The 13,118-nt window shown below is 42.0% G+C and overlaps 1 protein-coding gene across 4 annotated transcripts in view; it reads left to right on the forward strand.

Moving 5' to 3' along the window:
* nova2 (NOVA alternative splicing regulator 2) overlaps positions 1 to 13,118 on the forward strand; it is a 61,229-nt gene that overhangs the window by 12,003 nt on the left and 36,108 nt on the right. For all 4 annotated transcript variants that reach the window (XM_037464006.2, XM_037464015.2, XM_037463989.2 and 1 more), the window contains one exon: positions 4,434 to 4,577. In XM_037464006.2, coding sequence (XP_037319903.2) covers positions 4,434 to 4,577 — 144 coding nt within the window. The remainder of the gene's footprint in view (positions 1 to 4,433; positions 4,578 to 13,118) is intronic.

Below are 13,118 nucleotides of genomic sequence, written 5' to 3' on the forward strand. Positions count from 1 at the left end.
GTAAGACGTCGGAAACAGTCTGTTTGTGAAGGGGGTGTTTGTCCGCACGTGTGTGTTTCTATCTGTTTTTTTAATGCAATTCTGTGTGCATTTCATAATTACCAGTTCCCCAGCCTTATTAATACACTCTGGTTATAATTAACTACCCTCTAAGTAAAGCAGGTCAGTCCGAGGCTTCGTACTCTAAAGTGGGCCACTGCAGCTTGAGGAGAGGAGAGGAGAGAAGAGGAGATAGAATGAGAGGATGGGAAAAGAGAGGAAAAGAAAGGAGAGGGAGGTAACTACGACTGGGAGGAAAAGGGAGAAAGGAGATTGGCTGTAAAAGACAATTACAGGAAAGGAGAAAGGTGGAGGAAAGGGAGGAAGATGAAAGAAATGGAGAGGTAAGAAGAAGACGGGCATGTGACATTTCTCCGAGCTGACAAGACAAACGTGCTGCTGCGAGCATTGTTAATAAGAGAGAGCTTAAACGGCACAATGAACGTCACTTCATTGTTGCAGCTAATTAGCGATACAGCCTGCTTGACTAAAACCAAAATACGAAGACGGAGAATGGAAAGCTGATAAGGAGCCTTTTCTGAAATTGAAGAGTCCCATCAGGCAACTGTAATAAGGCCGGGCGACGTCCCACAATGCAGCTGACTCCGAAGCGCTTACGGCCCGGGTCCTAAAGAAAAACGCTGAATCCATTCAGGGCACAAGATTTGCAGGAGAAGCACGACTACTGATGCAAGTGGAGCGCATTCAACAAATCTTCTGACAGTGAATGACAGTCGAAATATAACTTTCCTCCATTGAAATCCAGCCGCTTCCAGCTAAAGTTATGCACATGAGCTCGTTAGCTTGTTTGCGCGTAGCTGTGAACTTTTCAGTTTGGAGAACCAGAGTGAGGAGACAAGGGAGAGGAGGAAGAAACTTAGGATAGGAGGATGAGGAGTAGGATGCAGGTCGTAAAGAAGAAACAAGAAGTACAGGAGTGTACAGTTGAGTAGATGATTACGATGCAGGCCTTTTTGTTTTTGGAAACATCCAGTTGCAGCTCCAGTTGGTAAGAAATCCAGAAGGGAAAAGCATTTTGGCATCAGGGAATTCTCATTTAACGCAAGCTTTTAACGAACCTTCATCCACATTGGAATAAAGTCAGGGAGCTTGTGTTATTTTTCCCGAACATACATACATCCGAGTCTGAGCTGCCTGCAGTTTGTATTTCATCACTAGCAGGGCATGGGAGTGTCAGATTTCCTGTCTGTGTGCTCATGCTTTGACTTGGCTGGACACCCAGAGATGAGAACAGAAGCCGCTCAGTGTTAAACACTCTGAACGCTGCGCACACAACAATCTCTACACACCAGACCGAAAGAGTTTCTGTATTTGAAAGAGGAAAAAAATACTCGTTGCATGCGAAATAAGGCGATTGTTCCAGTGTCAAATGCAACTGGTCTACAATTTTTGGCTATTCCTAATGATGATACTTTCATGGAACATAGAGTCGGACTCGTAAGTCACGACTAAACCTGCAAACCATGTTTGAGTTTAATGACATGTTCAATGAAAAACACAGAAAAATTGTTTGAAATAATTTACATAATTGAAAAAGATTGATGTAATGTTATTGGCTCATAGTGTTATCAATTAAATTAAATAAACATTTTTCAGAATAACAATTCAAACTCTCTTCAAAATCATAGTAACCATCAACCTGAGCAGAGTTTGGATCCGCCAGAATAAAGAATGCGTTGGCATCTTTTACTAATTGCATGTATTTACAGCGAGGCGTCACAAACACCTCTGTTCCACCGTTGTCTTGCTGCAATGTGGATTAAATGGGATTATAGTTATTAAAAGGTATTTAATGGTGGCAAGGAATTCTTGCCCCTATAAAAATGAAAGCAGAATATTGTAATATTTTGTAGTTTTGTTACGCGTATGACAGTGAGCGAGCCCCTGTAATAATAATCCTATTTAAATCTGCCTCCTGAGGTTCTGTGTCCTGGATTATCAGAAATGACGGACACTGCTGCTGGGGACGAGAGCAGGATACAGTGACTCAATTTAAACAGACGTTACACATACAGTACATGCGTAGAGCACTTGTTATTCACAATTATTCCCTTATTTTTAGAATTAAGGAAAATAATAAAATATGTTTTTACTTAAAGATTTTACTTTATCATTATTTGAGTTTTTAATTATTTTTTGTGTGATTTTAAATACTGAATGGTATAGTGGCAATTGCTTTAGAATTTAACAAAAGCTAAACAGTGACACGTTTATGAAGCAAATTAAAATCAGCCACGTTAACAAAATAAACATTTTCTTTGCTCTGTGCACTAAAGATATTGTGCTTTATTTTACAATATATGCAACACTATAACCATGGGCAATTAGTTCTCAAGCATGTTGAAGACTGTAGAAAAATAAACCACAGCTGAATGGCATTTTTTTCTTTCGTCTTCATTTACCTCGCATTCAGTCTCGCTGTTTTAAAAGAAAACCCTCTTGTTAAGAAGAGACCTTAAGCTGAAACAGCCTTTCGAAGAAGAAGAAATGAGTGACTCATTGTGAGGCAGTGCTATTCTTTAGTTGACCTGCAGCTTGTTGACATCATCGCCATGGTAACAAAGGCCCGTCTGTTGCAAAATGGGAGGGATTTTTTCTTACACACACAGACACACACACACACACACACACACACACACACACACACACACTTCAATCTCCGGTGACGAACCTCTGACACGACGCCTCCACATCTGTTATTGTGTGTGATTCGGTACCGAGGGGCGGGTTCTTCCAGAGAGACAGAGGGAGAAATCAAAATCAAAAACATTAACTTGAAAAAGTCATTAAGCCAGACCGTAACTTTTAATTCAAATGCATATACCACTCAGCCAGTGGATTTGCTTCAGTTAAAGCTCCAACTCACATCGAGATGAGTCCATATTGCTTTATTTTGCAGTCTGACTGCACCCAACACGCTCAGTGGTCTCCCCCTGGACGGTTTGTCTTGTGCGAGGTGCAGCCATGCTCACGATGTTCTTTCTTTGAGATTCTGTTAAGACCATCAACCAATAGCTTTAACTCATATGGTCTAGATGTGAGCAAGGAGCTCTTGGTATTTCAGGATTTATTCCAGGATTTTTCCTTCGTGGGTGTCTGGTGCAGATGATGCAGGACTACCTGGTGTCCTAAAAACTTGCCCTCTCATTCAACAAATATTAATTGTTAATGAAGTTTCCAGGAAAACACATTTTCTGTTTTGACGTATCACTAAAACATTTCCCATTAGTCCATGGCAGTCCAAGTGAGGAGGAGGAAAATTCAAACTAACACTGGGAACCAAAAGTCAACGCTGACTTGAATTAAATTAATATTTAATATAGTTTTGCTATTCAAAGCTCTGAAGAAGAAAAGTTCATTTTCTTTTTTTAGACCAAGTCTTACAGACTTAAATGCAGTTCATACCAAAACTCTGATGTTTTAATGACCTAACCTCGTAGTTCATTTAGGTTTTCTGTTACATCAGTGATTGGGGGGGGGGAGCAAAGTAGGAAACGCTGTTTAAAACCAGGTTTTGTTGAATGTTGTCGCCCAATAAACGGCCCTCCTGTTCACACTTTTGTTTTTAGGTCAGATGAATCAGCTGTGAAAGTGACCTCAAGGAAGAGGTGGATAAAAACATCGGAATCTGTGCTCCCCTGCTTCCTGTTTTGTTTGTGTGGGCTTTTCTGCACGTGTTAATAAATGCATGCATGTGTGTGTGTGTGTGTGTCATGTCTGGCATGCTGTGTTATGCGTGCACAAGGCGTCGTACTCGCAATTTGATTAGCTTTGATAAGAAAAGCAATGGGCGGCGTTTTTTCATCAGCCGCACCCTCCACAATCCCCCCCCCCCCCCCCCCCTCCACACACACACACACCCCTCCCTCACGCCAAGGCGGGGTTGATGAGGACCAGATTCCACGTTGGCCCTGAGATGCCAAAATTAGATCAGAGCAATCTGGAGAGAGTGTTTAGAGACTCGCACAAATGGATGAGCAGAGGGGGGAAAAGGGGGGAGATAACGAAATCATCAGATTGTGTGAATAATTAGTTGTCATGGATATCAGTCATCACCCAACATGATTGGATGGATTTCTGCATCTTGGAGCAGCTTCGGCTCTTGAGAGGGAGAGAGAGGATTCCGCTGCAGCCTCCGTTTTTTCAGAGCTGACAGACTACTGTGTGAAATGTTTCAAAAGTCTGAAAATTGGCACAAACTCAATAGAACTACAGAAACAAACGGCGGCATGAGGGCAAAGGTTCACACTGATATTGCACACTGTAGAGTTTTGAATTATGTTTCGTTTTCAGCTTTATTTGAAGCTAAACACAACACAAACTGCAGTGGCTCTGTCTCTCTCTAACTTCCTGTTTCCTGTTTCCTGCTGCAGAGGAAGGCGAGTACTTCCTGAAGGTTTTGATTCCCAGCTATGCGGCGGGCTCCATCATCGGCAAGGGAGGTCAGACCATCGTCCAGCTGCAGAAAGAGACCGGAGCCACCATCAAACTGTCCAAATCCAAAGACTTCTACCCGGGTAAGACCCCCAAACCCCCGCTGCTGCTGCATCGCACTGATGGATGGATGGATGGATGGATGAATGGATGGATGAAGGACTAGTGGAAACAGAAGGAATCTTCATGAGATACTTTCACACTGTTAATCTGCTCACCCACTTCATTCTAACACATGCAAAACGTATTTCATACGACTTACGTGTATATAATAATATCCAAAATGTCAGCACAGGAAATAAAAGATGCATCCTTCATGCTTTTTTTAACAGTGTTGAAGTGTCAGAAGAGTTTTTTTTTTTTTTTTAAACCTCATTACAGTGCCAATGGACAAAAAATTGATTCATCAAGGCGTTGTCCCTGTTTGAGAGTGTGTATTTGTACATCTATCTTTGTGAGGCCCATATGGCCGGTCCTCACTTTTTCACAGGCCTGTTTTATGGAGAACTGGTTTCGAGGTTGAGGTTAGCATTAGCTTTAGCCAGGGGTAAGGGTTGGGGATGGGCCTCTAGCTGTCGGTCCTTGGAGTGGGGGCCGGACCGTTTCTGACCGTGGGCCTTGTACAGAACAATGAGTGAGAAGGCCAAACATTAATGTTAATGAAAGTAAATGTGTAGTCTTTTCAACCATTTACACTGCAAAAAAATCATATTATTTTTATATCATAACAGCTAGAGTGAACATTTGAGAATCAGAAACATGCTCACCTGAAAGTGGTTCAGTAAATTCTGGTTTCAATTAAATTTAGACAAAGTATAAGAAATAATGTAATATAATAATAAGTTCATGGCATAAGCTCCCACTTTAAAAATTTGTGATGTTTCGGCAGGCTGCAGTTGGCCTGAGGGCCATAGTTTGGCCACCCCAGAACTAAGGGATGCTTTATGTCAATGAGTGTACTCACAAAGATAGAAGGACAAGCATCTCTGTGTGTGTGTGTGTGTGTGTGTGTGGCCCTAAGTTTGTGTTGACAGAGGTTGTGAGACTTCAGGGACAGTGGGGCCTTGACTCGGGGCACATTGGACCACTAACACACACACACACACACACACTCGCACACACTCACACACATACTCGGCACAATAGATCAGGATTACAGGATCAGAGGTGACATTTTTTTTGTTTGAACTCTGTATTCTGCTCTGGTTTGACGTGTGACTGGAGCAGTGAGGAGTGGGGGGGCCTGAGATATGTTTGTGTGTGTTTGTGTGTCATCGTACTCATACTAAATGTACTCAATGTAAAATAGGTTCTAAATTAATTTTATATGGATAAATAAATATTTTTCTAATCAAAGGCATCCTGGTGAATCCGTTGTAAGTTCTATAGAAAGTCAGGAGATACGTTACTTTGCAGCTAATAAACTATTTTGGTTTGGGAAAGTGAACTGAAAAAACAAGCGTCATTATCTTACGCGTTAGAGCTTCGGAAGATCTTTTGAAGATCTTTTGCTCATCCCCAGCGAGCCCTAAAAGCAACCGAAGAAATACAAGTAAGACATTCTTCACATTCTTTGTAAAAAGAATGTGAGTGAACAGTGCAGGTCGTCACCTCTTGACCGCAACGGATAAATTGGGTTGCCAAAATATAACGTACGGGCACGTGTCTCTGTGTGGTTTGATTCCTTTGCCTTTAGTGCTTTCATGTGCGTCCAGTTGGGCTGTGTGTACTGGCAGGTGGCGCAATGATTCAATGTGGTGAAACGTATTCATATGAAATGACCCAAATGTGTTACTTGAATGTAAACCTCCAAGTGTTGCTGAAGCGCCAGCGGATTCTCTGATGTCATCGCCGCCCTCGAGCCGTTCACAGAGCGAGGTTTATTTAACTGTCGAGAGGTAAATAACTACGTCTCATAGCTGTGGCAGATTCATGTTGGTTTCTGCGTGAATATATCAACAGTCCCTTTTTGCTTTGTCTTTTTGAGCAAACTGAAAAAAAAGCTGTAAATATTTTTCCCGAAAAGCTTGATTTCACACTATCCCCTTTGTTTGTCTTCCTGCACTCGTGTTCAACCTCCACCAGGATGTCCGAGTGATGTGTTTGGAATTCAGCTCTCATTCTTCTTGTCTCGCAGTGTTTGAATGTGTGCATCAGTGCAGCGTTGTAGTCTGCACTGATGCAACAAGCCGCTGTTGTTTGACACCGGCACACAAGACTCCTGGAAGCTCTGCCAGCTACAACAGATGCAAGCTGCAAGAGCCTCCAAGACGCACACACACACACATAGACTCACACGGTGGACAGAATTCGCTGACAGAAATAAGAAAATATAAGGTGAAGAAAAACACAATAATCCATTTAGAGTTTGCACACTTCCACTGAAGGAGTGCATGTGTATATTTAATAAAAGTAATGGGAAAGACAGACAGGGAGAGGAAGAGAGACAAGAGAAAGAAAGAAAGAAAAAAGAAAGAGAGGGTTGTATGGGCTACACAGGGGAGGACTGAAGAAGCTGTGTGTGTGTGTGTGTGTGTGTGTGTGTGTGTATTTGTGTGGGTGTGTGTGTGTGTGTCTGTGTGTGTGTGTGCACCCGTCTTAAGGGCTGAAGGGGGCATCTGTATGCAAATGAGACAAGGTTCTTCCTGGATGACAAATCAAAAGGCCCACCTGCTGCAAGGGCCTGTGTGTGTGTGTGTGTGTCTGTGTGCGTGTGTGTGTGTGTGTGTGTGTGTTGTGAATAACAGGGCCAGTCTAACGAGTAAAGAGTTGCTGCTGTGTCTTGGCCAAAGTGTCTCATTCCTCTCCTCTCGCTCCTCGGAAGACATTAGTCGCTCTCTTTTCCTGCTCCCCTCATAGTTCTCCCCCTCTACTCCCGCACACACACACACACACACACACACACACACACACACACACACACACACACTGCCAACCCAGCTGTCAACACTTGGCAGGGGTCAGTGACATTTTGGAAAGTTTTTATTTAAAATTTGCTTTCACAATAAAAGCTTTTTTAAAGTTTAGTTTGGTTTGCAGGCATAAAGGCATAACAAGAATACTCCAGTCAATGTGACGCTTTTGCCACTTTTGCCGAAGATTAAGGTAAAAAGATAAAAAGTTCCCATAAAATGTTTTTTTGTCATATCAAAAATTCACCAATGGTCCCCAGGGGGGATTCAACCCAACAAGAGAGGACCCTTTGTGGAGAAGGGAAATTAAATAAAAGCCCTATAACATGAGACTAAAAATAGGAAACCCACAGAGCAGTGGACACAATGAACACCAACGTAACAGTATGTAAACAGTTGGAGGTTAAAACAAGCTTTTCCATCACTACACTGGGAACAAATACTGCGCATGGAAAGATCTAGATATTTTTTTCATGTAATTTATTCATATTTTTAGACTGGATGGATGTCACAAATTAGAGAATCCAGAAAGAAAATGTGAGAAAACCCGCCTCGCTCTTTTCTCTTCCCTTAGACCCCATTCATCCCCCATCCCTCTTTTCTCATCCCTCCATCTCTTCTGTCTTTTAATTTAAGCGTCCTTCGATCTAGCTCCATCTCACTCCATCAGTCATTTCTGACTCCTCCCCTGTTGCATTATTCCCTCACCCCCCCACCCCCACTCAATTCCTTGCCCCATCTCTCCCTCCATCCCATCTATCCGGAGAATAGTGCTACGGCAGCACTTTAGCCGTAGATCAATTACAGTAGTAAGGAGCAGCGGTACTGGGGGGCTGAGACAGGCCACCATTCATCCTCACAAACACACACACACACACACGCACACACTCGCAAACAAAAACACACACACACAAACACACCCACCCACACACATGCGGCGCTAAGCAACCCACCATTCACTATTATGGCACAACAGATTTATTACATACCCATACAGTACAAGGCAGTGCCGCTTCCAAATATAGCTCCCCTCTGTTTCTCTCTCCCTGTCTGTCCCTCCCTCTCTGTGCTGGACACACAAGGACGTCCCGGGGTTTTATGACAGCACTGCATCTGCAGAGCAGCAATCTGCAAGAGACTGAAACAATAAAACCAAAACACAACAAACTTGCATGAGTGTATGTGTCGGTGTGTGAATCAGCGCGTGTGTGTGTGTGTGTGTGTTGGTGTGAGAGAATAATGCCGCTGCGAAACATATTCTTATCTCCAAAGACAAAAGGAGATATTCAAAGCTCTCATTCGACAGTGAGACAATAAGGTGGAGATCAATCTTGTGTTTGCACGTTAATTACACAGCTAGATTTCAGGATGACCGATTCTTTTAGCAGCATTCTGCGCCTTGGGTGACTCATCAGCTAACTGACGTAAAAGTAACGCCATTAATTATCTCTGCCAGTAGAATCATGCAATGATTGTGCACCTCCACGTCTGTCCACTTCCAATTCTGTAGAAGGCTTTAGAACTGACCAGAGCTCTGTTTTACAGTGTAAAAGGACATTAAAGTGTGACTTCTTAATATAATTTAAAGATATTGCATTTTCTTCTACAGTCTGGAAATGCACAAAATAAATACAATAAAATGTCTGGAGAAGCATTTACTGCTAATTCAAATATGTCATGGACATAAGTGGTTTACTGATTTAACTTGAGTGATGGCGGCTCTGTTGGTTCATCAGTTTGTGAAGAGAACAAACACAGCCGTTGCCAATCCACATAAAATATTCATCCGCGACACCTGTCTTACAATTGGAATCGACTCACTTTCACTCGTCGCCGGCGAGCTATTGACCTCCAGTCAGACACGATGGCAAAGCCATGAAGACAAACTTAAAGGTGGAAATGAATCAGTATTGATGTTGTCAACGTTTCATTCTTCTGTCCTGTTGCAGTTTTACAGCTACAGTCTTTCACTGATTGTTACAACGCACAGGCGCTGACATGACAATGTGAGTGTTAAGGGACTTTTTAAAGCGTTGTTTGTGAGAAGATATGGGAGTACATTCTGCAGTGATGTGGTAACCTTACTCTGGAACAGAAACGTTTTCTCAGTTGATGTTGAATTCAAAAGATCTTTTGTAGGGGGAGTGGATTAGAGACATCTTTTGTCCTCAATAGAGCACAAAATCACCTGGTTTTATAATGACTTTGGTATTTGTAATTTTTTGTTTGTACAAATAAAAAATGAGAGAATAATATATATATATATATATATATATATATATATATATATATATATATAGTGCTGTCAAACGATTAAAATACTTAATCACAATTAATTGCAGTTATGTCATAGTTAACTCAAAATAAATCACAATTAATCACCATTTTTATCTATTCTAAATGTCCCTTCATTTATTTTTTTATATATATATGTTTTCATTTTAATGCTCTTATCAACGTGGAAAAGTGGATTGGCTTGCTTCAATCAAATGTTTTTTTTAAAAATTATACTGAAAAACAACATTTTCAAACAGTGCGGTACAAAATAAAATGATAAAGTGCACATTTCAGGTAAACAAGGACTCCGCCTATAGTGCAGTTAAACCATGGCTTAATGTTTTTTTTTCAAGTTTGTTGTGAACAAAGCATTCAGGCCCCTTATTTCAGAAACAATGAACCGTAACAGTTGGGGTTACCAATAAAAGGTAAGCTACTACTTCTTTGCTTTCAGCTACTAATATATATAACAATTATAACTGTAATTGTTTGGCTAAAATAGAGTGGAGTTTATCCTCTGACCTCACAGCGATGACACCTTCCCTTAACATCCTGTGTCCTTCAGAAGTCTTTATTAACTTCACTTCAATACACTAAATACAAAAATGCAACAAAAAGATCTTAAAAAAAGAAAGTATGTTAATGTAACTGCAGAGGAACTCATCCTTTTCTCTGTGTGTGGACATTAATATCCGTGTCTATTTGTGTCTGTGTAGCCCTCCCAGAGCGCTACACATTCCTGAGTCTGTGACCTCACCAGCGCATATAGCCCACTTCCATGATCCCTATCTAACCTGAATCTGATTGTTAAAGTCCAAGCAAAGAGGACTTTTGTGGCGTATTTGACTGTGAAACTGAGTTATTTAGCAGTGCACTTTTACATGAGAGGAGAACTTTGTGGATATTAAACCAAAGGGCGCGCTGTGCATGCATACGAGCGGCTTTCCCTCGGTTTCCCCAGGTTTCCCTTGATTGGATTAGACCACAGGTCGTTATATCTTATATCCAAACATGTCTCTTCCCACACTGCTCGGCCCTTTACCATGTTACTAGATCAAGGATGTTTGAGGATTTAGTTTCATAACCAACCGCGAGATCAGAAAATGTGAAAGCATTTTATGATACGGTATTGTTTTTCTTTTTTTCCTTGTCAATTCAATGGGACTTTAATTAGACTTCCTGAAGGAGGAACGCATGCCCCAATTTGACTCCCGGTCACACGACTGTAGAGAAGACGGTGTCGATTTAGTTCCTCGTTAGCAGCTGAGAAAACACTGAGTCACATGGGAGCCGAATAGATACCTTGTCAAGTTGTGCACTCAGTCACACTGTAAAGGCCAAAAGTATTTGGTAATTTATATATTAAGCATTTATCATGACTACAAACGTTGTTGTTTGTCTAAGACACTCTCCCTCAATCCAACCTCTTTAGCACTTTAAGCTCAGTTTCTACCGTCTCCTCTGCCTGTCCTCTGCCTGTCCTCTGTCCCGCCGTGACACCATTTCAGAGCTTTGCCTTTAATCCCACACCATGATTGCAGTTTTCACCATTTAAAATCCTATCTGCACAAACAGGCGTGCGCGCACACACGTACACAGTGAGCACACATCTGCCACATGACCTGGCAAACTAACACCTGACTCACATTCACTCGCACACCCACAGACCCACACGCTGCTTCCCTGGCCTTTATCAACGTTACCAATTCCAGCGCTCTGAGCCTCTTATGCAGCTTTAAGCTCTCAGCCTGAAAACTGGAATATTACGTATACACACAGACACACACACACACACACTTCAGCACACATGTACTGTGCAACTATAATGAAGTTCCTGTTTGTTGGCCATTTCCCCTCTTCATTAAGTGACGTAGTCATTACCAATGTCTGCTGTTCATCAGTCAGGACCAGATGATTTCTACTAAATTAGATTCCTACTTTATTTCCCGTTCTGAATTTGTCAAATTACTGCAGCAAATTGACACCAGTTGAAGTGTGTGCATTCTATCCGAGCGCAGGCTCAGCCGACATTGTAAATCGTTCCCCGTGTTTTGTCATTACTTTCTTTAACAATACAATGCAATTACAATCTCCAGAAATGCTTTACTATCTCTAATAAGCCGATTACTCGTTTGTTGATATGAAACAGCCTATCCTCACATCGGAGGAGCTTCAAAGAGACCATGTCTCATCTTTTTGTATTGAAGCTCAGCGTAGTAACAATCCTATCGCTCACGTCTCACAAATAAAAACGCATCCAGCTGGTGGCGTGGTCCTTGTAGTGGAATGTTGAATCGGCAAACTGATTATTCAAGTGAAGTACTCTTTTTCTGGAAGATACAACATTTTAAAAGCCGAAGCGACTTTTATTAGTTGAATAAAGGGTGATGGAAACCTGTTTTAACATTTGTTTATATGTGGGACCTCAGCCAGTAGGCAGACGGACTGAGAAAATGCCTCGGCGTGATTCGTTGTCACGCCGACTGAAGGACGGGCCGCGGTATCGCAGCCCTCGGAAAGAGTCAGACCGCAATTACATCACTTCCATCTCCCTCCCAGGCCGCCGGGATTGAAAGTCATTTTGAGTCTTTTTTTGAGAGTAGAACTGTTGGTCCGCAACAGGAGACATTTTACCGCATCCTTTGTAAAAATGATGAAGAAGCTTGATCAAAATGCATTTTAAAAGGTCATTCTGCCTGTGATATGAGGCTTTACATGGAAATCACATAGTTAGGATGAACACAAGGGCTGAAAGTCAAGCTTTCTTTAACGAGAGACCAAGTGAGGATCTCAGCCTAAAACACGAAACTGGATGAATGACATGAAACAAGAAGCAACATATCACAGCAGCAGGGCAGATCACAGCGAAACATTGGATTAAATAGAATTGAAAATAGAATCTGAGATATTTTTGTTGGTGGTGTTTCACCGGGACCTGGGAATGCTCACTTTCAATGTCTCATATTAGATCATGGAATACTTTTTTAGAAGTCAATGACAACCACTAACCTTTCCTTCAAATATTCGCACAGTCTGGAGCGGAGAAGCTCGGTAGTTGAAAAGGTCAAAGTTGTTGCTTCTTTCTTAAGTGCCTCTCTGAGTGTGTTTCTGTGTTCTCTGGAGGCTCCGGTGGGAGCTGAACCCTGAACCCCAAAAGGGTTTACCGATGTCCTCCTGCAGGAACTCATGCAGAAGGAGCTTCCCTGGTGGTTAAAACCACACTGACACACGGCTCTGTTCCCTGGAGGCCACCGGCTGCAGAATGAACAAGTACCTGTTGACATGTGTGTGTGTTTTTCAAACCAGTTATTAAGAATAAAGAATTCCCCTTCAAACTGCAGCCTCAGTAAATCTTCCAATCTTCCAATATCATATTTTGATGGCCCGTGTACCCTGCCTGTGACTCAGTAACGTACACATGGCCAACAGGGAAGG

This window comes from Pungitius pungitius, chromosome 3, assembly GCF_949316345.1.
Source record: "Pungitius pungitius chromosome 3, fPunPun2.1, whole genome shotgun sequence".
In the NCBI taxonomy this organism is placed as follows: domain Eukaryota; kingdom Metazoa; phylum Chordata; class Actinopteri; order Perciformes; family Gasterosteidae; genus Pungitius; species Pungitius pungitius.